This window comes from Ciconia boyciana, chromosome 4 (genome assembly GCF_034638445.1).
Source record: "Ciconia boyciana chromosome 4, ASM3463844v1, whole genome shotgun sequence".
Taxonomy (NCBI): Eukaryota; Metazoa; Chordata; class Aves; order Ciconiiformes; family Ciconiidae; genus Ciconia; species Ciconia boyciana.
In genome coordinates, this window is record NC_132937.1 from 43,026,109 (window position 1) to 43,052,682 (window position 26,574).

At 40.5% G+C, this 26,574-nt stretch overlaps 1 protein-coding gene across 1 annotated transcript in view; it reads right to left on the reverse strand.

Moving 5' to 3' along the window:
- SCAMP1 (secretory carrier membrane protein 1) overlaps positions 1–25,818 on the reverse strand; it is a 45,058-nt gene extending 19,240 nt beyond the window's left edge. Inside the window, exons 1-2 of the mRNA XM_072860708.1 lie at positions 25,597–25,818; positions 11,544–11,621 (exon numbers count right to left, since the gene is read on the reverse strand). Of these exons, the coding sequence (XP_072716809.1) occupies positions 11,544–11,621; positions 25,597–25,653 (135 nt within the window). The 5' untranslated portion in view covers positions 25,654–25,818. The remainder of the gene's footprint in view (positions 1–11,543; positions 11,622–25,596) is intronic.
- Positions 25,819–26,574: the final 756 nt, after the last annotated feature.

Below are 26,574 nucleotides of genomic sequence, written 5' to 3' on the forward strand. Positions count from 1 at the left end.
CCCTGTTCTGTGATCCTTTAAGACAGAGAACCACTTATTCCTAATAACACTGAAATCAAGAACATAAATATGGTGAGAAGTGGGATGTTTTCAATACAAAAGCACCTTAAAGCAGGAATCAACCAAATACTACCAACTTGGCAAATTATGACTTGTCCCAGATTATCTGCATCTTTTCTAACCACCTTTTTGAAATGCAAAAATGCAATGCACTGAGGAGAAAACATCATGCCTGAGTAAACTCCACCTCTGCGTGTGATATTGCAGCATATCTCAGCAACATCAGCTGATTCCAGAATTTCAGAATTATCTTTCCATCTTATACATGAGCTCCTAACAGAATACTGAGATACCAGAGAGGTCTCATTTCTCAGAAATGCCTTGTGATTTAAGCTTTTCATCCTAAGAAAGATTACTCAGTGCTGTAGGATGAAGACAACTGAAGGCTAAGTGCCGGGTCCTGCACTTGGGTCACAACAACCCCATGCAACACTACAGGCTTGGGGAAGAGTGGCTGGAAAGCTGCCTGGAGGAAAAGGACCTGGGGGTGCTGGTCGACAGCAGGCTCAATATGAGCCAGCAGCATGCCCAGGTGGCCAAGAAGGCCAATAGCATCCTGGCTTCTATCAGAAATAGTGTGGCCAGCAGGAGTAGGGAAGTGATCGTCCCCCTGTACTCAGCACTGGTGAGGCCACACCTTGAATACTGTGTTCAGTTTTGGGCCCCTCACTACAAGAGAGACATTGAGGTGCTGGAGCGTGTCCAGAGAAGGGCAACAAAGCTGGTGAAGGGTCTAGAGCACAAGTCTTACAAGGAGCGGCTGAAGGAACTGGGGTTGTTTAGCCTGGAGAAAAGGAGGCTCAGGGGAGATCTTATTGCTCTCTACAACTACCTGAAAGGAGGTTGTAGAGAGGTGGGGGTCGGTCTCTTCTCCCAAGTAACAAGCCGTAGGACAAGAAAAAGTGGCCTCAAGTTGCGCCAGGGGAGGTTTAGACTGGATATTAGGAAATTTTACTTCACTGAAAGGGTTGTCAAGCATTGGAACAGGCTGCCCAGGGAAGTGGTGGAGTCACCATCCCTGGAGGTATTTAAAAGATGTGTAGACATGGCGCTTAGGGACATGGTTTACTGGTGGACTTGGCAATGTTAGGTTAACAGTTGGACTCGATGATCTTAAGAGTCTTTTCCAACCTAAATGATTCTATGATTCTATGAAGCTGCTTAAAGATGGTTAATACTGCTATTCCTTATGCTGGAGCATTCTGTGATAAGAAAAAAGGCCTGTATGAGAACTACCAAAACTAGACAACCATCAAGAGTCTTATCTTCTGCTTCAAACATAAGATACAAAATCTGCACCAGAGTAACAAAAAGCTACTGAAAAAAATCTCTTAAGCATTATGCATTGTAGGCCAGAGCAATGCTACAAAAGCATACTGTAGCTCTGTGGCTAAAGTAACAATAGCTTTGAAAGCATAAGCAGCTGCCTGCTAGACTAAAGAACAAGACTGTTCACAATCTCCAGCATGGACTCCAGTAGCCCTCCTGTAATACTGTAAAAATTAATAGTAATATTACCTGTAATAGTGGAAAAAAGTGGATTGTCAGACTAGAAATTATTTGAACAATGAATTCAAAATATTTATCCTTGAAAGATGCTTTGTCCAAACAGCCTGCAGTGCAGCTAATGACTGGAACATGCATATATGCTTATGAATAAAGGAACCAATCAGAAAGCTCACTAGAGCTACATAATCGAAGATGTTAGCCAACAGCATATATGATATATTACATTAATATAAGGTACTAATTATGTACAAGATTCTTCCAATGCAGATTTCTACATTGTTTAGGTTCCACTATATGCTAGCTAGCCATCTATATGGTGTTAGACTTGCTGTCTACTGTGCACATAGTGACAGTTGTGTAAAAGACCCGGTGCCTAGCTAAGAGCCTGGGCTCCCTGGAAGAAATGAGACTACACCAGTGACTTGAGGCAGGGGCTGTGCATCCTGGAATCCTAATAAAGTCAAGAGGGGCTGGGGGACAAAAGCTATTCAGGGATATTACAAAGGGTACTGCTTCTAGCGGACTCTAAGACCTGGGGACTCCTTTCCTCTGGGGGGGCTCTCCATTCCAGGCTGATGGAGACACACTATCGCTTTCCTGTTTCCAGGTTCAGCTAGTAGCAAGTTGAGTGCAGATCCCAGGGATGCACACAAATACACACACACCCCTGCACACACCAAGGACACTAGGATGGCCAGCTACACAAGCTGCCACAGGCAGGGCACTGTCTTTAACAACACCCCCACATAACACTATCAGAACTACACAGAACATAGGTACAGAGAGTCATACCCCTCCAGCTGATCAGCACTGAAGTTCACTGTTGAAAGCACACGCCTTACTCTAGATTTACAAGCACACCAACATTTGCAGATCCCTCAGATATGAGCTGTGGGCCCTCAGCTTGTCTGACATACCTGCCTGGATCTGGAGGTCTCTTACCTGGTATAGAGGTTTCCTCCTGTTTGCCAGTTAGCCCAGCTTGATGTTCACTAGAAGATTCGTGCACTTGTACACTCGTGTCGCAAGCAACCTCCACACTCACAGCTCCTTCAAACACCAGCACAGGCTCTCAGCTTGCCATATATTCAAGCCCAGACCCTGGACTCTCTTACTTACTTTTGGCCCAGACTTTCAGTCTTCCCAGCAAGAGGTTTTCCTCCTATTTGCCAGCTAGTCCAGCTTGAAGTTTGCTAGTGAATTACACATATACACACAGAGGAAAGCACACTGGTCCCTTCAGTTGCTGACAACTCACACACTTGGGCCCTATGACCAATGGTCCCCCCAGCTGCTGACACCCAGATGCCCAGTTGTTGACACCACAGACATATGGACCACTACTGCTTGGGGTCTGACCATGTTGCTGGCACCTAAGTCTTTTGTTCTAGTCTCTCCACTTGCTGGCACCTAGACTTTGCAGCACTCACAGATGCAGTAGAGTGAAATGTCACAGAAAGTTAAGAAAGGATTTAACAATAACTGCAGTGGTTAGGGAAGTGTACTTACTGGTAGCAGCTCACATGCAACCAGCCCGTTTTAATCCATCCTTTTCTCTAGTCTCCTCCTTGGTCCTCCCCCATCTCCAATTGCTCCACATCTTTGGCTATTCCCCTAAATATTCCTTAATAAATTTTGCATGGTCCCACAGGCTTCCCTCAACTATCCATAATATTCACGCTTATCTTGTTTCTTCCTTCTTAACAGTTAAGAAGTCCAGGTTGACCCTCTTCAAAGCCCACAAATTAGTGGCTTGACTTGGCTTCATAATGTGTGAACAGGGTTACAAAGCGTCAGTGCTCAAAACTACCTCAAATGGTGGAAGTTCAATATTGCTTTAATGTGTTTATTTTTCCAGGTTATTATTCAAAGATCATAATTCAATGCACAACAGGCATAGGTATTATAAATCATCTTCTATAGATGGAAGAACCTAATTAAGAAAGCATTGTGATCATAGAATATCTCAATCCCATAAGGATCATTGAGTCCAAGTCCCTGCTCCTCGCACCTAAACCTAAACCATGTGACTAAGAGCATCATCCAGATGCTCCTTGAACTCCAGAGAGGCTTGGTGCCGTGACCACTTCCCTGGGGAGCCTGTTCCAGTGACTGACCACCCTCTCCGTGAAGAACCTTTTCCTAATGCCCATTCTGAACTTCCCCTGATGCAGCTTCATTCCATGTCCTCGTGTCCTATCGCTGGTCACCAGAGAGGAGATCAGCACCTCCCCCTCCGCTGCCCCCCATGAGGAAGTTGCAGGCTGTGATGAGGTCACCCCTCAGCCTTCTCTTCTCCAAGCTGAGCAAGCCAAGTGACCTCAGCTGCTCCTCCTAAGTCTTGCCCTCAAGACCTTTCACCATCTTGGTCGCCCTCCTCTGGACACACTCTAACAGTCTGATGTCCTCCTTATACTGAGGTACCCAGAACGGCACACAGCACTCGAGGTGGGGCCGCACCAGCGCAGTGTAGCGTGGGACAGTCACCTCCCTCGACCAGCCGGCTATGCTGTGCTTGATGCACCCCAGGACACGGCTGGCCCTTCTGGCTGCCAGGGCACACTGTTGCCTCATATTCACCTTGCCATCAACCCAAACGCCCAGATCTCTTTCTGGGGCGCTGCTCTCCAGCCTCCCGTCCCCCAATTTGTACATATAACCAGGATTACCCCATCCCAGGTGGAGAATCCAGCACTTGCTCTTGTCAAGTTTCACACGGTTGGTGATTGCCCAGCTCTCTAGTCTATCCAGATTCTCTGTAAGGCCTCTCCTAGTTTAGTATCATCGGCTCCTCCTAGTTTAGTATCATCGGCAAAGTTACTTAATGTACGCTCGACTCCTGTGTCCAGATCATTTAAGAGCACTGTCCCTAAAATTGAGCCCCGGGGAACCCCACTGCTGACTGGCTGCCAGCCAGATGTAACCCCATTTACTATACCTCTTTGAGCCGCACCCATCAGCCAGTTGCTCACCCAACATATTATGGGCTTGTCTAGCTGTGTGCTGGACATTCTGTCCAGCAGGATACTGTGAGAGACAGCATCAAAAGCTTTGCTAAAATCCAAACCCACCCCATCTACTGGCTTTCCTTGGTCAACTAGATGGGTGACTTTGTCATAAAAGGAAATTAAATTAGTTAAGCAGGACTTCCCTCTCATGAACCCATGTTGGCTATGACCAATGACTGCATTGTCTCTCAAGTGTTTTTCAATAACTCCCACAATAACCTTCTCCATAATTTTACCAGGCACTGAAGTAAGACTGACAGGCCTGTAATTACCAGTGTCTTCCTTCTTACCCTTCTTGAAAACTGGGACAACGTTTGCCAGCTTCCAGTCAACCGGTACCTTTCCAGACTCCCAAGACAATTGAAAAATAATGGAGACAGGTCCCACAGTAACATTGGCCAGCTCTTTTCAGTACCCTGGGATGAATCCCATCAGGCCCCATAGACTTAGGTGCATTCAGCTGGAGCAGCAAGTCTCGAACAAGTTCAGAGTCAGCTGGGAGTTTATCATGTCCCCAGTCACAGGGCTCCAGGTATCCCAGGGCCCATCATCATTGTTAAAGACAGAGGCAAAGAAGGCCTCTGATTAAACATCTCTGCTTTGTTTACATCCCCATTTGTGAGGTGACCAACCCCATCAAGTAACAGGCCAGTGTTATCTCTGATGCTCCTTTTGCAGTTAACACATTTAAAAAAGCCCTTTTTGTTGTCTTTCACAGTGCTGGCCAGCCTGAACTCCAGTCAAGCTTTGGCCACATGATTTTTCTCCCTACAGTGGCAAACAGCATCTCTGTCGTCCTCCTGTGTTGCCTGTCCCTGCTTCCAATGTCCATACACTTTCCTCTTCCACCTAAGCTTTACAAGAAGATCCCTGCCCAGCCGAGCCAGCCTTCTGCCCCGCTTACTTGACTTCTGACACTTTGGAATTGCCTACTCCTGTGCTCCTAAGAGATGGCTCTTAAAAAGTGACCAACATGCAACCATTTTAAACTCAGATTTAAAAGCCTGCACTAAGTCTTCCTATCAAACTGAAGTACTCATATTTATAACCCTAATCAAAGCTGAGAAGCAAAAACAACCCCAGAGCTACTTAACATGAAACAAATAGAAGTATCCAGCTGCCTTGGAAAATCATTCAGCTACCAAAAAAAACCCCCCAACATAGCAAAACATAGCTGTACAGTTTGGGATACAAGAAGTACTGAAGTTCAATCAGAGAAGGTACATCTTCAAGCTCTAGCATTGTGCAGCAGATCTGGAGAACTGCATGGACTTAAATAAAGTTCAGCCAACATACAAGATTATCTATTATTAGACTGACATAAGTAGTAAGGAAAGAGTACAGGGTACAGGAAAAAAAAGAAGAAAAAAAGTGTTACTTGTGATAACATTCACGTAACGTCTTCTTTCATCCTATAAATATATTTCCCAGTGTTCAGCAATCACTGGAAAAACAGAAGTTCAATAAAAATGCATACAAGGCAAACAAACAAGAACCAGGGAGAACAGAGATTATGCACACTAAGCCTTAACGCAAACAAGGTACTCAAAACCAGTGTTGCTTTTGCAATTAAAACACACTCAATGAAAGTCAAAGAAATAATAATTTATTGGCTTGGTAGACAAAACAGTAAGGCAGACAGTTCTTTGTACAGTTATTAAAAAGGTAATACAAGCACAATTCTAGAAGTTAATGTCTCACATCAATTTCCAAAGGTAAAGTAAGCACAGGTTTGCTCTAATTGCCATCTCTGAAGTTAGCTCAATTAACAAGTAAGGTAACTGCATAAAAAAGCTGCAAAAGAATTCCAGTAAAAATATGTATTGGAATGTTAGCTAGCATAAAGTAGGTTCCTTATATTCTGAAACGGAGATGTATTTGCAAGCTGTTGTATTGAAAAATTGTCTGAAATTACCTAAGTGCTATTGTACAAGATGCATGAAGTCTAAAATTGGAGGCATTCCAGAAAGCAATAGCTCAGATTTAGGTTTTTAAAAGGTTGGCAAGGGACATGCATTTAATACAGACAAAAACTGTACACAGTAAATGTAAATCTTACTGAGAAAAATACTATTACCGAGTGGTCAGATTAGAGCTAGTTATAGGAGCAATTGATTTGTTATTTAGAACCAAAAAGCAAATATCCACTTTCTAAGGTCACCTCAAACGTTTTATCAGCACAAAAGATGCAAGTGGGAGACACACACTTGGTCAGTAACTATCAAAATCCTGAAGATGTCGAACTAGGTAACTGCAGGAACTAGTTTTGAGAATTAATGGACATTTCATAAAGACACTGAGATCCATAACTATTAAGTAAGCAGAACAGGAATTCTCATCTGTTAGTGTACTTTTGTCTATGTTATTTTGATTTTTATTGACAGGATTTCTAGAAATAAAAATTGCTGAGGCATCTTTGAAGGAAACCACTGAATCCGGCACTTGCCAGGTAAATCTTTTAACCTTGACAAACATCTTATGCAGTTCATACCAGAGCATCCGCAAAACTACTGTGCCTTCTTTTGTGTCAGAAGTAGATGAGCAGACATAGGCTTCTCAGGTGGTTTCAGGGCAATAGAAATCAAGCCTCTTCCTTCCACTCTCAAATTTAACAGTCCAATCCATCCTTCTGGAACCTGGAAGACTTGGCCCCATGTCAGGCATAATGAAAATTTGAAAACATGACTTGATCCGTGTTTCTTACCTGAGCAGAATGTCGCAGTCATCCTGTAAAAATTGTTTCACTTCCTAATTTCATACTTACTGGACCAAAGTCTAGCTTACTCACATATGAGGATAAAGCTGCAGAATTCTGCTGTAATTAAGACATAATTTACTAAGTATAAGAAATGAAACAGGTACATTTTAACTCCCTTATGGATCAGCATACACATGGGGTTGTTGGGAAACGTTGATGCTGCTTTTATTACACAGCATGTTACTTGTTGGAACACAGTAAACTAATCAGATATTATGGGGAGAAAAATCACTGTAAGAACTGCCAAACACTGGAACAGGTTGCCTAGTGAGCTTGCAGAATCTCTATCCTTGTATATATTCAAAACTCCCCAGGACAACATGCTGAGCAATGTGACTTAGTGACTAACTTTGACTGGGGGGATTGAGAATGATGATCTCCAGAGGTCCCTTGCAACCTATGACTTGGCACTTATTTTGTCATACCTGTCTGCCCATGTGCTGTTGGTTGTCTGTCCAAGTGCTATTGGTGGCTTAGGGATTTGGGTACGGAAGACAGATATCCGACTGACTTACAGCCTGCATAGGATTGACGAGGCATTCACAGTAAGACAGATGGTCAGCAATTCTGTCTTTTTAAGGGTGTAACTCTAATACTAATTACTCAGACTTGTATTGTGAGGACTGCAGTAACCTCCAGCCATCACTGGATAGTATCATATCATATCATGATATACCACCCACATCTGGACAGGGGAACTAAGTCCACTGTTTTTACAGAGACTTTACTTCACAGATCCATGGTCTTTGACCCTCACTGACACATTATGATAAGGTACTTATGTCTTGAAATTCAAGCAACCCCACTCTACAACACCCCTTTTTGTTCCTACCGCAAATGGTACTTCGGAGATAGATATTTTTATTTCATGCCTTGCTCTCACAGCTGCACTGGAGGAAGAAGCAAATTATTATGACCTCTCTTGAAGAGAAGAGGTTGGCTGGAGATAAATGCTCAGAAGTTCTCTCTTGAATAGACTTCCCCATGTGGGTGAAGTAGTTCATTTACTGGGGGCAGGGGAAGACTTCAAAAAGAAGCCAGGTGTGGATGATCAATCTGGTTTCCTATAAACACTTCACTGTGTTTGGATGCAAGACAGAAGGAGGGGAGCTGCCCAGGAATTTACTGAAAAAAAATCAATTGAAATATGTCTCTTAAAATCAAAAACACCCCAACTCTACTAATGATTTTTTTCCAAATTTTTAATGCAGCGATTTGAAAGTGATTGCTATATCTGTTATTGTGTCTATACATGTTATAAATATATACACAAGAGTGCTTACAGGAGTTAAACATGCATTAGCAAAACTTGTAGAAGCAGGAAGAGATTAAAGGCCTTCTTTAACAGTAGTTTCATTAAATGATGAAGCAGAAATACTAATTGTCTAATCTCATCTGTTCCTTGTTGATTTCAGAAACACGACAAAAGACAAAGTCATCTCCATGGTGACTGTTAGAGCTGGAGACAAAACCACTGAAGATGCAGACAACGATATTTAATCTGACATTTATACCATTCACTGAAAACTTTGTTTGGTTTAACAATCAAAAACAAGACAGGCTTTGAAATTTGATAAGAAGTAAAAAAAAAGACTCCTGATTTCTCATGTTAAATATCAAGGTGGTGACACTTGAGACCTAAAATCTCCCATGCCCATTCACTTTCCTCATTATGTCTTACATATTATTTTCCTACCAAATTTCCCACTGCAGATGTGAAGGATATAATTTGACTGAGCAAAGGTGAATGCACTGAAATACCAAAAAAAATTATAAATAATTAGAGTAAGGAATACTGAGAGAAAGTAGAATTTACTTCTTTTTCCTGTCCTGTCCCGATAACAAAGAAAGAACTAATCCTTAGAAAAGGGAGAACACAACTGAGCTAAGATAAAGAATATCAGTATTCAGAGTTTGAAGTCACTTTCTCACAGAAGAAACACCCCTGTCTGGATTTGCAATGGAGAAATATTTTTGCAGTCCAGCATGCTTTATTAACTTGAATTTGGAGGGAATGGGAAAGAAGGTTAATGCTGTGTCAATGCTATAGACTGCAAGATATCAACTTACTACTACCACTGGAAATCTGGATTTCAAATTGAAGCACACCATTCTCAGCTTCCTTAAGAACTGCAACTACACATTGTTACTCATACTGAAACAAACATCATTTTAAGTCTTACAGACCAGCGATTCTCAAACTAAAGAGCACAGAAATCTCCAGGACATATTTTGCTACCACCAGCTTGTATCCTTTCTGCTCACTAGCACCATTACGGTTTTCAAATGTTAGAAGTGAGATTACCTGCACAAAACCATTCAAGATGACTCAGCTTCCCAACAAAGGTAGAACAAGGAACAGCAGCAAATCAAAGCCCCCAGAAACTACTTGGATGTTTTTGCCCTGAGCAGCACACAAAATGCAGAGTAATTTCTATTCCTACCTGATGGACATTGTAATCCTTCAAGTCTAAAATTCACAGACCCTGCTTCTACCTCTGTTCGTCCAATCTTTAAAGGCAATCACTTCCACTGTTTCTTCCCTTACTCCTGTTGCATACATTTATTTGTACACGCATACTATGCCTTTCTCTTCCATACAAAGCTGGTAGGAAAAGAAAGGTGAGCACATGGAATTGTGAGCATATCCTCAGGTACCTAAGCACATTCATGCAAATGCACATGATTACAGAATAAATACTTACGTATTCAGCATCCACAAGACACACAGAGAAGAAGGGGAGTATCATCTAAAGGTTGATTATTACTGCACTCTTAGCTGAATATATACTTTATTCTTTCAGTCTTGCTCTCTGCAAGAAAACCTGTGAAAGTTCTTTTCCTCTACAGAAAGAGAGCTGCTCATTCAATAGACAGTTTTTATGAATTTGGTAACATTCCATAAATTATTAATTGAATCACAGTGCATGAATATAGCACATATTCAGTAGGTCTGAATACTGACTTAAAAATTTCCTCCATCCTCCCAATTTTTCTATATGAGTGATATCTGTAATGAGCAATTAGAATTTTTTATACCTCCACAGCTGACCGTTCAAAGCCAGATAACCTTAGCCATATACTTCAGTTTTCCTTTTCCCACAGAGCTGCATGGTAAAATAAGTACATAAGTAATAAAAAAAGTCAGAGTAGCTCTAGATTTTTTTAAACAAGACCTACTGTCTTTATAACTTATGGTCAATACAAAGCAATTTTGAAACTCTTCAAGCTCCAGAAAGATACAAACATAATTTGAATCAAATTATAATTAGAATCAAACATAATTAGTGATACTGTGAGTTAGGAGAAAAAAATTTGGGGGACTTATTTAATATTGTTGCTAGTTGTAAATATTCTGCCTTAAACAGCTGATCCAAGGCATACTCAGAAACAAGCTTCTTCCAGTCTAGCATTTTAACACTGTATGAAACCTTACTGTTGCATTGCAAAGACTCAAATACCAACATTCCCCCTATCAGCACTACCAGATTTGCCATAGGAAATAAGCCTACCTTTGAAAAATACAGCATTTGAATGTTTATAAATTATACTGACAGAGAGTAATCATCCATACATTTTGCTAATCTTGCACAAGATCTTCAGTATCAAAAGTAACCACTGAAAAATGCTGTTACACTATGAATTTACTACCCCATTCCTTGTGTTTCCCCACCCATGGGTGAAAACAAGCACAAGGTAAATTAAAACTATACAAATTAGAAGCAAAAAACAAGTGTGTGTCTTGGACATAAATTATTTCTTTTACTACAGTACAACTACTCACAGCCTGTGGACTGTTAACTTAAATGCAGTGTTTTTCTTATTCTGAGCAGCACTTTCATTAAGAGAAACAGAAATCAAAAGCAAGACACTGAGGAAGTGTGCCACACTCACAAGCTTTAACACAAGTAAAATTCAGAAAAGCGTAAGGACAGACTACCAGAAGTCTTACTGAACAGGGGAAAAACTCAGTTCTGTTTTGGCTCCCTTTCAGAGAGCTACTCTTCCTTAACAGGTCAAAGCTCACTTAAGTCAACCTGCTCACTGAATCCTCCAAATACTTTATAGGATTATCTATCCTCACACATCTTCCATTACCTCCAGCTAGCCTGTCACATGTTTTACATCAGTCCCAAACTCTGAAAACAATACCTCACAAATCTTACCTGAAAAGCTTAAGAGCATGATTAAGAAATAAATGTGCTTACTGTTCTTGAATCAGAGAAAGGATTGTACTCATCTAGCCCTGGAGGAACATTTCTTGTCACTTGTGTAACAGAAGGATCCTAGAAGAGAAAACAGTCCTGTAAATGTATGCACAGGTATATAAGCAACAAGTCAACACTCATACCATTATATAATCTAAAACTCAGCTTTTATTTCAATCTAAAAAAGGTTTGTTTTTACTAAAAAAGCCTGTAAACATCCACCTCTTTCTCTGTCTCCAAAATGACATCATTCCATTCTGAGCTTCTTATAAACGTAGATTAACACGGTCTAAAAGAAACTCCATCTGTCATACATTTGATTTATAAGGAAAAAACTCTCAACAGAGAAGGGAAGAAAACTGTACCCTGCTATGTTGACCACTGGACTCCACAGCCATACACCCAAAAAGCACAACAGAAGAAAAGAGCTTTCTGTAACTCCTGGTTTTCCCTACCCAGAAGTACTTCCAACACCTTCAGGAGCAGGAAAAGCATTTCAGAAAAATGAAGCTGAGGAAACAGTGTCACATAATGCCAAAAGCACCTCTGGTTCAGCTTCTACCTGAACTGGTAAAATTAAGAAAAAAGTGTAATTTTTTTCCTCCAATGAACTACACTGTAAGAAAGACTGCTTGAGGTTTAGCTTGAGAAAGCGATTTCAGGAATGAAACACTTCTCTGTGCTAGAGACAGGCAGGCTTGGTTCTGCAGAAGAGCAGAAGTGCCCGCTACCATAGACCACACTAACTTTGTATGAAGAAAAATTTGACTTATTCCATGTGATGCCTGGTTCCACTACATTGTTTCTGTGCCTTAATTTAAGGGGTTTGCATCTTCAGAACATAAGAATGGATGAAAGGAAGATTTTCTTTAAAATTAATAAATCCACTTATTCAATATGGTTAGTTACATTTATATTTACATAAATGCACAAAACAAGTGTGCAATATTTTATATGTTCATCAAATACACAAAATAGCTGTAAATATACTATTTACTTATTTATAACTTATGTATAGATATACATATTTTCTTAATTTCAACAGTCCAGTTCAACTTTAGAAAACAAACTGGAGTTGATAAAGACTGGGAAGAAGATAAGTATTTATATTTATAGACATTTACATTCACATTTCCTTTAAAGATAGCTATATTTAAAACCTCCATGTGAAATATTTGTCTAATTTTTTACAAAAATATAGTAAGTGACTTAATCTACACTTAAGTAAACATACAAACTATCAAGCTACTGAAAAATAAAATCTAGATTCTTGGAATCAGCATCTATTACAGTATTAGCTTAGTCTTGACAGCAGTAACGTAATCTACAGATGCAGGAACAGTATTTTCTTAATGGCTGCAGACAACTTATTTACAGCTAGAAAAAAAAACAGGGCAGAATATTTATCAACTCTAAAATCCTGAAGAATACAGCAAATGAGAACAAGTTTGTTTTTTCCATTAGCTATAGTCACAAATTTCTTAGTAGGAGGCAATTAAAAAAACTTTACTATAAAAAAATTTAAGACAAGAAAATCATTGCTTCAAAAATTAAAAAATTATGTTGCATATTTTAATCAAATTCATGTGCATAAGCATACATAAAAACTACCCTTCTGATCACATAAAATGCTACCACTTTTGGCTAAAGCATACATTTAGCTGCAAAGCAGTATTTTTTGCTGACTGAACAAGAATCACCCTTTCTATAAATGTATACAAAACAATGTTACATGCAATTCAAAATCAGCTTTCCTACATTTGACTTATACCATAATTAGTGATTTCAATAAAGCCACCCTGGTGACAGTCTGCCCCACAAGTTTGCCATATTTTTTAGTTACCATCCTAGACTTGAATGCACTGTTCCAACTAAAATATCATCAGGTCTTGGATAAACTAATGGACTAATTCATTGTAACATGTTATTTTATTAAATGACTGGCACAAAATATTGTGGAGATGAACAACAAAAACAAGGGAAGGGTGTATGTGGGGAGAATATTTGTCATCAAAATTCAACTACGAATTATTTGAAACATTGAATAAAAAGATCACAAAAAATAAGGGAAGAATTAAACCTGACATTTGAATTAGGCATTAGTTTACTAGCCTTGTCAGTAAAAGATCAAAAAAGATGAACTTAAAACAAAGTTAATACAAATAAGACAATATCATAATTCAATCTACAGGATGGTAGAAAGTTGTATACGGCTGAAAACTTTTAACTTGCTGTGGTGGGTCCACCCTAGCCAGCAGCTAAGCCCCCACCTAGTCGCTCACTCACTGCCCTCCCCAGTGGGATGGGGGAGAGAAGCAGAAGGGCAAAAGCAAGTAAAACTTGTGGGTGTCGAGAAAAAAAACAGTTTAGTAAGGGGGGAGGAGAGCTAAAGAAAGGAAAAAAAGGCAACAAAAACCCACAAGTGATGCAAAGGCAATCACTCACCACCTCCCACCAGCAGACAGATGCCCAGCCAGCCTCTGAGCAATGGTTACCTTGCAACACCCCCACCACCACCACCAGCACCACTAATGTTATTGCTGAGCATGATGCTATACAGTATGGAATCTCTCTTTGGTCAGTCAGGGTCATCTGTCCTGCCTGTGTCCCCTCCCAACCTCTTGCCCAACCCCAGCCTACTCCCAGGGAGAAGCAGAGTGCGAAACAGAGAGGGCCTTGATGCTGTCCAAGCACTGTTCAGTAACAGCTGAAACACTGGTGCCTCACCAGCACTGTTTTTGGTCACAAATCTGAAACACGGCACCATAGGGACTTCTATGAAAAAAATTAACTCCATCCTAGCCACAGCCAGTGCACTTATTCTAGCCTTTACACCTTAGTGTGAATTAGCAGAGCATAAAATACTCTATTATTTGTTCACACTTCCAGTATGGTACCCCTTCCACAAATGCTTTCATATCACTCCCTCTTCCACACGTAAAAATGTTAAAGTATAGACACATATGAAACTAGTGATAGCTAACCATCAGCCACATAGTGAAACAGTATATCTACATTATTAAAACTCAAATAGCACTTAGTACTCAGTTAAATTAGCTGCTTATGAAGTACATTTCAACACTAAACTTCTGTTTGAAGAGTGCACTACTAACCAAATAACTCAGCCCAACTGTGCCCACCAAGGACAATAAATGCAATTATTTGAATAACTAGAATATCAGACTCATGAGACAGCCACTGAACAGCAGATTTCCAAAAAGCAGGAAAGAGTGGTCAAGTCAAATTCAGAAGAGCAATCTATATTTAGAAATACAATATGCAAACAATAATAAATATCTGATGAAAGAAAGCCTTTTTTCTCTGAGTGTTTCAGAGAAGACCAGGGGAAAAACGTTTCTCAGATCTCTTCACACAGCTATTGTGACATTCTAACACTGACAAACAACAGGAAACGTATGCTGAGCCAAACAAGCTTACTACATCAAAAGTCTTAATACTAGAAAAAAGTTATATGCTTAAATACACACAGTGAGCAGAGCAAGAAGCCCTCCATCAGAAGTCCATTCTCACTTTGAATTAACAATTGCTATACTTCTGCCAAATATTGCTATTGTTTGCAAAAGTAGCAGCAGCTCTGAAAAAAACCTGAATGACTCAGAGGACATTCAATAACAGCTCTATTTAAGAAAAGTTTTATACGTAGTAAAAAAAAAAAAAAATTATAGTTGTATTGAAATACACAAATTGAACCCCACCATGGCAAGCAGCAATCAAATTCTGCTCTCAAGTAAACCGCAAATACACAGTCTGGACTTCAACAGAAGTTCAAGGCCTGATCTCTTCCACAAGCAGAAAGACTCAAGGGGAAGTAAACCATAGATCACAGGAAAAGAAGAGTAACCTCATAGTCGAAGGAGGCAAGTACTAGCCTGGAGATCTGTATCTCTCCTATACTTGTTCACTGCGATCTTCTCTAATGCTAGAACTATCCTCAGCGTGGAAAGAAAGAAGCTCTTCATAGTCTGGGTGCCCAGGTGTAGGCTGCTAGACTTCAAATTGTTCTGAATACCTACAGTGCATCGAACAACTGATGCCAACAGGAGCTGCACTTCATATTTCAAAACACTAACAGTATTTCTGAAGAGATTAGACCTGACATCCCAAGGAACACAAAGAATTACTTCGAATCATTTACGTTACACTCATTGCATCTAATTTTAAAAATGGAGCAAATGCCAACTTGTCTAAATACAGTGAGAAAACCTGTGAAGCACCCATACTCACTGCTGCAGAACAATAAAAAACTGAATTTAGAAGTTAGTCAGGGTTTGAATAATGAACTTGAACAATAAATGCTGTGCAGGACCACATACTCACAGAAAAAGTGGCATTTAAATGATTGCTGTCAAATTTCTATGTTGCATGACACGTATATTCTAGTGGTTAAAAACAGTGAAAACTTTAATATTCTACAAGAATAAGTAAATCTAGGCTCACATAACTTATTCTTCCACATTTGATATTCTACCCAGATAACATAGTTACAATGCATTATTTTTCCATTATTTTTGTTTTTTTAATATTAAGAAACAGAAAAAAGCCACAAAGACAAGTTCCAATAGGTGATAATATACAGACACCAACCCAAAGCAGCAGCATGTCTGGAACCATCAAATATCCAGAGACCTCAACTTCCTGCATGATTTAAGTGATTAAAAATTGGGTTACCCTCTGCAGATACAGAAGACTAGGAATTTCTGGGACAGACTTTAAATATCTGATGTCAGCCACCAAATGCAGCAACTGTAAAATGCCCAGTCCAATCTCAGATTGAGTCAGCTATGTCCTGGTGGACCAGTACTTCTGCCTGAATTGGCCCTGCCCTTGCACTAACTCCTCACCACAACCTGATTTTCCTCAGCCACCCCGCCAGTCCCCCTCCCTGCTCCTTTGAGTGCTGATCCCTGTAATTCTCATCTGGTCCAACTTCTTGTTCACTCCTTCCAATTCACACTTCCTTCTCCAGCCTTATCTCACACAAACTCCTGCCAGTTCAGCCCCCTGAGTTTCTGATCTTTTTATTTAACTATTAGTGATACCAACCACAGAACAGAGTCTAAGAACAGGCCATTTTTCATACCCAGCTACTGTAGCTATTGGTGCATTTAAGTCACACACAGTCATTTCAGATGACATTTTCAAGATCTGAATTAGTTCAGGAGACTGGAGTTTTAAGAAACCAGCACAAATTAATTAACTGTTTTCCATCTAATCTTTCATTTTACCTGCTTCTTGTAGTCTCTTTCCTATAATGTCAACCTCAAAAGCAAAGATTAGCATCACAGTCTTTGAAACACTAGGAGTCAGGTACCAGAAGCACCTCAGTATTTACATCAAGAATAGAAAAGTCAGTCAGGGGAAAAAAAAAACCAACCCAAACACAGACAAACAAAACAAAACCAGAAAACACAACAAATTTATATCTCACATTGGCAAGAACAATGATAGAACTATTAAAAACGTCTCCTGTGCCAGGTTAACAAAATATGCTCACATCAGTCAGATACAGATAAAATTAACTGAATACCCAGCTATCACAGAGGGTGTACAAGCACAATTAATTACAAGTAAGAATGTTTAAAATGGAGCAGAATAATCCATTCTACGCAAGTTTCTACAGCTTTTTAAAAAACAAATTAAAGGGAACAGAGACCTCTGTTGTCTAGGAGACCAAACCTAGCCATCAGCTACCAGGTTTCATTAATACAGAAGAGACTAGCAAATTAAAGACTGAAGAAGTAGATAGATCTGTAATGATTCTTTGTATTACTGTTCACTGGGAATGGGTCCAGCATTGTTCCACTATGAGTAAGATGCTTTGATAGCATACATAACCCAATAATATTCTGAAAAACACCATCAGCTAAGTTTACATTGCTAGTTGTGATTTTGATTTCTTTTAAGTGAAGAGAAAATAGTGAACTAGGAATCGTCCCCTCCAAACTGTCCTTCAGGTTGTTAAAAAAAAGTTTTCACTTTTGAGGTACACCCATTCTCCTATCAAAAAGGCCAAAGCATTTATCTTATGCACAAATAATTTAACATGGAATGAAAAAGGAAAAAAAAACAGGCTAAAAATATAACAGTGATAATATGTGCCTGTGTTGCCTTTTTTTTCCTAAGTGGAACTAAGTAAGTGACATCAGTTCTCTGCACAGAGAACTTCAGTATGTTTCAGTTTGCTTCCAAGGACCACCAGGGAAGTAAAAGCAAAATCTTATTGTAGAGGTCAAGAAACAGGGTTTATAAACACTCATTCTAAACACTGATTTGGATAGAGATTATAATGGTTTTATAACACATGAGCAATTGAAAACAAGAATTTAAAATAAAAATCACATAACCTAAGTAGAACAAAAAAACTTGCTGGAAAGAGGAACAGGCAAAAATGTGTAAGATACTTTTATAAGGAAAAGAACAGGGGGAACAAAGGTAACTACTAAGGAAATGGGATAATAAGGTAAATTTTTAACACTGATTGAAAAGGGCAAGTAAGCAAGACAACTAAATATCTTCCAAGACTTGGATACCAGGAGTATTGTACATCAAAAGAATACAATAATCATGTTGTTTGGAAAAAGCATACAACTGAAATGCTGTACTTAGAAGTGACAGAATTTTTCTTCTTTTCCTTTTTTTTCTCTTTTAAATTTACAAGGAATTCATAGGACAGCACCAAATACCTGAGTAAACTGACAGACGTACACCTGGTTAGTCCTAGGAAAAAAAGACTAAGGAGAAACTATATACTATGAACACAAAAATGGATTTTAAAAGAAGAGGATTAATTATTTTTAGTGAATGAAATCAGAAAAAGAAAACAAGGAAAACACCTTATCTGTTACGTAGCTCCTTATGTACAGCCAAGGAAGAATAAGCTACTGAAGACGACAGTAGAAATCTTCATTTTTGACCTCAGTTCTATATTAAGTTGAAGGGCTAAGAATGATCTCTTAACGACTGGAGTAGTTGCAATCCAAGCCAAGAAAACAGTTCTCATCATAAAAACTCTTAGAAGATGAAGTCTCTTTACATTATCAATAATTCACTGTATTAATCCTATCACCTCCCTCATCCAGACACTGGCTACCCTTCAGCTCTGCCACCATACAATTTTTCTCTCTTACTTCAAGATCTCCACAAATAAGTTTATCCAACCTAACTGCTTTACCAGTCACTTTGCCAAATTCTTTGGCATTTACTGTTCCATAACCACCTTCACCGAGCTATGCATTTTCCCTGTTGCTTTTTGTGCTTGGAAGGAAGTTCCCAGAAAGCAAAAGAGGCACAACCCCAATCTTGTCCTCCGAACTACTCAACGTGCTCAGCAAAGATGATATTCCTTCAAAAAATTCTGACTGTATACAGAATAGAAGCAGAAGCCAGAGGTCTACCAGGACTGAATCCAGACTGGTGAATCCACCCTGCGGAAATAATGAGATTAGATCCACAAATCTAGCAAAGTCAATCTTGACCAACTAGGATTTCTTATGCCTACCACTCCTACTGAAAGGCTTTGTTTTGCTACGTGAAAAGGATAAGCTCTTTTCATTTCAAGTTAAGCTCTCCATTGATTATCATGACTTATTCCCTATACCCACTTCATATTAGCTTTTTCTAAATGTGAGTAATACTAATTGTACACTTTCCAGTAAGAATTAATCCTGAGGTTTGTTGTGGTTTTTTATAGTAACAGCTGTACTTCCCGCTCTCTGTTGAGTACTTCCTAAGATCACACCACTGGCTCAGAAAATGAAACAAAAATGCAACAAAAAATGCCTGAAACTATGTTTGTTGTCTTGAGTTTTTTGCTTTCTTGATGAAAGAGAAAACTATCCATTCCACTTTCCATAAATGAGTTCTGGAGAGCAATCAAAGCTATTGCTATTTCAGCTGAAACTCTCCATATTATATACTTCGCTTTCAGTATGTCCTCACCAGCATTTTTGGGGAGAGATTTCTGACAAAGCTTAGCTTTCGAGAACAAAATTGGGAGAAAAAAATGTATTTGGCCAGCAAGGGATACCAAAGCTTTCTTCCTCCTGTGTTAACTGTTGGGTTTCAGCTTTTAAAGACCTGACACTTGGAAAAGATAGCCTGCACATGAAGGATGTGTTTTTCACTCCCATGATACTCTACATTCAGCCTCTGAATCAAGCCTCTGAAATTGCAATTTGCACATGTTCAGTAAACATTTGGTATAAATCAAACAGCTGAACTCCCCAAAGACTTCCTCTCTGTTCATGCCACAACAAGCTGCACATGGAAAAGTTAAGTTTCAAGAAGCTACTAATGTTTTGATGCAGTGTCAAACATTGCTGGCTCTTCATGCTTTATTTCCTTCTTCATCATCCCAGGCCCAAGAATGAGTAAAGGTACGGAAACTTCACAAACTGCAAATAAATTGTGATTTCATGTTTCACTATCCTAATAGTACATTAGCAGTATAAAAAGTTTACATTTAACAGTATAAAGGAAGCCTTAATGTATTGCGCCTACAATAATACATTTTAACCTATGATTAAAAATCACTTACTACAAGAAAGAATTGTCCTCAAAGGTTACACATGTAACACCTAGAGGAATTAATGACTTAGAGGCAAAATAAAGACTATTTCTGTACTTCTAATAATAATAAAAAAAATCTGAGTAACCATTACAACAGTTCTTTCACAATTTCAAGTTTAACATCTCATTCACCGACCAGCCATTTTCCACCCCCCTCAGAGAATGATATTCAAAAGATTTTCACTCTAGCACTGCCAGAACACAATTATTAAATAGGATAGCGCAAAAGTAGCCAACTGGGGTTTCTTATTCTTGGCTCTCAAGCAGTGCCTGTTACCTGCCACATTACCTCACAGAAGCAGAGCTATGAAGGGTTCTGAGCTACTGAGCAAGGCAAATTCCCCACCTCTGAAACCAAAAAGAACTTCAGCGGCTCACAAGGCCAAATTTGTCCTAAAGCTTGCACCAGCTCCATCTTGCAATGGAGTACTGGATGCCTAACAACGCATCATCTCCATCTCATAGCTATTTTCAAATCTTTCTACCTCCTCAGCTCTGAAATGTGTTTTAAGTTCCTCTTTGCAATGTTAAATTTCAATATATAGTGCAATAATAATACTAATGCAGTATGTGCTAACACTTTACTGAAAATCTGGAAAAAAATGCAGCTATAACTGGTACTGAGTATCTATTAAAACACTTCACAGTTTTAATAGATTACAGTGCAGTTACAGCACTGATGAAGTGTACTCTTGAAAGCTAACTACCATGTAGGACAGCTAAAGGACACTTCCAATACCATGATGTTCAGCATTAAATCATGCAAGATTTAGGGGAATTTATAAATTTTGAAGTCATGAAGGGAAACCAGGTAATAAAGTCAGAAAATATTTGTATTTTATGTCTTTCAATGATTTAAAGACAGACAACTTAATTGGGTATATTTTATAGTCATATAAAAGAATTAAAACTCAGTTATGCATATAGGCACACAACAAAACTTTTGAATTCTAAAGCACAAATACTGCAGAAACACTTCAAGTAATTAGGGTCCTGATCCTTCAAAATAATTAAGACTTCTCTTTCTGCCTGTAAGTTTCTATCACTTTAGCTTCACTTGAGCAATCAAGGTGCAGACTGTATATTCTCCTGCCACACAAGGTAGCAGTCATCTGCGCTATTAGCTTCAGCACCAAACCTCCAGCTTGTACTTCCTGCCAAACCAGACAGATTAATTTGTGCTCATGTGAGTCACATTAAGTGTAATATCCAACTTGTAACTGGAATTACCTCTGTAGTAAATTTAAGTTCCAACGTATACTTAGTTCTAGTGACTGAAGTAATCCTGTGACCTCACTGGGACCAATCCAGGTGCCTAACACCATTTTTAGATCTCTAGAGCATCTCAGACATCCACACAAGAATGGCGATCATGACAGAACTACAAAAGATACATGTCTTTTTGCAGCAACAACTTGAAGCTAAGCAACGACTCGAAGCTAACCACAGTTTGGATACCTAATCCCACCCAAAAAACTACTCACATAATTAACATTACATACATTTGAGGGTTTCCATGATTGTGTCCTTCCACACTAAAACTGAACAAGACATAGGCCATTCTGTTTAAATCTTCATCCATATCATGCAGTGGTTTGCCTTTTACCTGAAGGTCACCATTCACATTTAAACAGAGATATATCTTAGTTTTCAGTGCTACCATAATTCCTACAGCATCAAATACCTGCACCTGCTCAGAGTCCTAAACACATCAAATGAACCAACCCAACAGAATTCATCACAAAACTCAGTTTTTAAAGTCCTGATTCCATAGTCATTCATAAGTAACTGTTTCATATGTTTGGATGACTGTAACAGCAAGCCTTCAAACCTTTTACAGTCTGTCAGCCAAGCCACAAAGGCCTGTGAAATTCATAGCTCTACTTAAAAAAAAATAATTTATTCTCTTAGTAGTAGTATCATTCACTTATAAAAGAAAAAAAACCCAAACCACAGAACCAACACATTTTTATTGTAGGTGAACTGATGAATCTTTTCAGAGTAAAAGAAACTTATACTGGATTTCAAGAGACTGCTGTTTCAGAACCTTTGTATCTGTATCACCTCCCAGGACAGAAGACTACAATGATCCCCTATCCCACGACATTAAAAAAAAAAAAAAAAAGGGCACAACGAGGAGACAGCTACATTATAAATTTGTCTTTGTTTTGTCATACAAAATTTATTTCATGCTGGTTTAGTCTATTCAAGAATAAACTGTCAGGGCCTTGAGGATGCCCAAACCCCTCCTATGTGGTCAGACCCACCTCATCATTAAGGACTTGCCTGGTCATCATGGGACTGTTGGCTGACCCTGGTTACTTCCACTGGACCTGATTCTGATCCTGACTTGACTTTCTAACTTGGGCTTAGATCTGCCTCCTCTCTATGGACTTGTCTAGTACTCCAGACTCTTGGCTGAACACAGTTACCATCACCAGATCTGCTCTGCTCACCCTGTTTGGGTGCTGTGGGACTACACCGTTTGTCAGTGAGAACTTTACCAAGTGTGAATTCATACTTACAAGCTATGGCAAGTGCTTCTCAGTGAAAGAAAGGAAACAGCTTTCATTATTAATCTGCTTTCATTTATGATACTTGAGGTCACACCAAATGTGTGTTTCTTCACAAAGCTGCTATATCAAATTATAGAAGGATTATCACGTCTTCATTTGTATGGTATATGGATGCATTTTCTTCCGCACAACTTTAATGTGATCAAACGCTTTTTAATGTTAGAATGTTACTTATCTGTTTGTTTCATTACCTCTTGTCTTTCAAACCAAAACATCTCTTCGTTTTGTCGGTACAGCATCCAGAGGACTGCTATTGACAGACAATACTATGACTTCAAAAACATATCAGCCTTTGGGTTCAGTTCGTTTTTTGGGGTTTTTTTAAACAATTAAAAAAGAAAAAGCAGAGGTTAAGTAGCCACTGTCTCAAAATCAACAACATTTTATGATCAATCCAAGTAAGCTAATACTTGAAACAAGAAATTCTATTTTACAAACTAAATGTAATTACTTCCAGTAGATACCAAAACAGAAACATAATTTAGTTTTAGGTTTCCAAAAGAATTAACTACCCAAAATACTGAGCTAACTAGATGTTTCTGCTTTACCTTCATCTTCTCAGAGAACATATTTATTTGATTCAACATCAAGCAAAAATCTCTGCTGAAATCTTTTTATTAAAAGGCATGAGAATAACCACAGGAAACCTCACAAGCAGATCACAGACAATTAGTAAAACCAAAATATTTAATAAAAAGAAGGATCTATCTTTAGACCGTGGCAAAAACGCTTCCACTTGATGCCCCACTCCCCCCCTTCTCTGCCATACTACTTTGTGATTTTTTTATTAGCACAGGAAGTGGCTTCAAAAGTAAGGAAAACAACTTATCACATCATACATAAAGTTATCAAGCAAACACAAATAAAAATATGATTACATTTGAATGAGGTGCTCAGACAACACGACATAGGTTGTCAGGGTCCATCTGGAAATACTGGTTCTATGTGTAAAGTATTTTAAAACACATAGTCAGACAAAACTTAAATGCAGACATGCATTAATACCCACTAATTTCAAAGCTGTTATGCCAATGAGATGGCAGTCAAGGTTTGGCTTATATATGAGGCCTTCTGCCCCTTCAAGTTAAATGTGTGAAAGAGTAGAGGTACACAAGATTACCTTTTGTGGGCAGTGGAATGTGACAGCAGTTAGCAAAGACTGAAGGAAGTGAAAAAAGCCTCTGAAAAAGGAAAAGTATACAGCTTTCCCAAACAAACTTCTGCAAATAAAAGAAATCCAGAACTGTGTTTAATAGTGAGCTTCAAGTTACAGAGAAGTTGTTATAGGGTCTTTTTATCATGATGCATTGCAGATGATAAGTAGACCGTGGATTCTGTCTGACAGCTATAATAGAAGTCTTTCCCTGAAGAGAAATTGGAATAAACTATTGCACTTCAAGCAATATCTTCAAACTGGAAGTATGATTGAGGTAGGTCCCTCGCTTAGGTCTCAGAAACACTACATAGGACAAGTTACCTGGGCTGATCAGTGATGCAGGGGCACTTATACTGCTTCCAAGACCCCTAACTGTTCTGGGTATCTGGACACAATAAATTTTGCTAGATGTTATTTTCATAACTATTACAAAAAGTGAGGAAAAGCATCATGTATTTTTGTTCCTGAAGACACATTCTAGAACAATGACACCTTTTCAGTGCTTGGTGCCAAAAGGTATTTTAAAAGAACAGTGCTCACTGCCATTGGTGCCAGTCCAAACTATCGTTGGTGGCAACCTCAACGCCAGAGCTGCTGTTCATCTGGAAAGTCACTGCACTGTGTACCACATCAAGTAAAAACACAGTGTCTAGCCTAAGGAACACTATTGACTAAATTTTATGACCGTGAAAACTAAACTGATGATTCAGACAGACTCCAATGAATACATGTCAGTAATGCTATGCTTCCAGCAGCTACCTGCACAGAAGTATGCTTGAAATGTGACAGCTCAATTTCTAAAAGGCTTAATTATTTCAGCTGACATCCTAAACTCACTGCCATATACTATGTGTGTGCTTTGAAGTGTCAGCATGAAATAAAATGCGGCAAAAAAAAGTTCAGTAAGATTATTAAAGTAAGTAGCTCAATAAGTTAGTTGAAGTGGATTCAAATAACAAAATTAAAAAGATAAGGAGGGGAAGCATCCAAGGAGGTCAGCTCATTTTGACAGCTGAAGCCAGAACAGTGCGTGAAGAAACAATTCTCAGCTCTAGGACAAGTCAATAATAGTGCAAAAACTAAAAGCTTTAGAATACATTACAACACAGCATTTTGAGATGCAGGGTAGAACCCATCAGTACCTTGCATGCTTCAGAAATAACGTCAAGCAAGTAAGCTTGATAGGGGCTGGGAGGAAACTAGAGAAGAAAAAGGGCAAATTCACTAAGCTTAACTATCTGGGTCAGTCAAACAGAAGAAAAAAATACCGTAGTAGTATTATACACACACAAAGTTACCGCCAAAATCAAGAAACCTTTTTTTTTTTCCCCTTCAAAATGATGCACCTGAAACGTGATTTGTGTTATTTTAGCAACAAAAGGAAACACAGAAACCTGAACTTGTGAAACGGCTGTGCCCGTCTCTAGGGCTTCCAAAAACGCTGCTTATCCTACGAGCCCCTCCGAGCCGTCATGCCCCAAGCCTCGCGGAGGGAAGCCCCCTCCAGCGCTGCCGGCCAGCGGCCCCCGGCCCGCCAGACCCCCGAGGCCAGCGCTACCCGGCAGCGCCGGCCCTTCCCTACCTCCCGTGGCAGGGAGCGGCCCCCCCGCACGCAGCGGGGGAAGGCCCGGGGCCCCTCCCTCCCCCGGGCTGCCCGCGGCTCGGCGCAGCCCGCTCTCCCCCCGCCGCGACACCGAGGAAGACTGACGGCCCCCGCCGCCCCCAGCCTCACCTTGAAGGGGTTGTTGAGGTCCGGGTCGGCGAAGGGGTTGCTGTCGAAGTCCGACATGGCGGGGGCAGGCGGGCGCTGCGATCACCGGGTGGCGGCTCTTCCCCTGCGGCGTCCCCGACACCCGCCGGCTCGGGGGCTGCCCCCCCGCCGCTGTCACCAGCCGCTGCGGCCCGGGCCCGAGCCCGCCCCCTCCGCCACCAACCAGCCACGGAGCGCCGACCTCCCAAAATGGCCGCCCCGGAAGTGAGGTTACGGGGCGGGACGGCCCTGGAAGGGAGGGGGAGCGGCCATTCCGGGGGCGGGCAGGAGGCAGGGCGGGAGCAGGGCTTGGGAGAGCCCATTCCTGGGGCGGGGAGGGAGGAGGGCTAGAGGAGCCCATTGCCGGCGCGGGTGTGGGTTGGAGACCTGGTGTGGTGAGGGCTCTTGGGCGCCCGTCGCCCTCGCCGCTCAGCCTGGGCTGATGGGGAGCGATGGGGGACTCTGTCGCGCCGCCCTCGCTTGTCAGCACCAGCCGGGAGCCGTGGGGGAAGGAGGCCCGGGGCTTCCCGCCTGGGGCAGGCCCGGCGCGACAGCTGGAAAGGGCGTGCGGACGTTGCCGACGGCCATGGGGGGAGCGGGGTGCCTCCCCTCAGAAAGTGGCGCCCGTCCGGGCAGGACCGAGGCGCCAGCGGCTCGGCCAGAGTCGCCCCCATTTAGTAACCGTGTCTCGGGGTACTCGGTACCGTGCGGACGGTACCTAAAGGGAGGACGTGCGTGGGCTCTCCTCCACCCCTGTCCCCCTCAGAGGGCGTCAGGACAGCCCGTCTCGTCTGGAAAGTGAAATGGACATGCAAAGGTAACGAGAAAGCCTTCGAATTTGAGGCTTACTTGATAAAACACAAATTTACTCTCTTGTTCCCTTCTCCTGTTGCCATGGTAAATAGCTTGCCAAGTGTATGGCTTCTCAGATGTCTTGCACAAAGGTTCAACAAGGGGTGT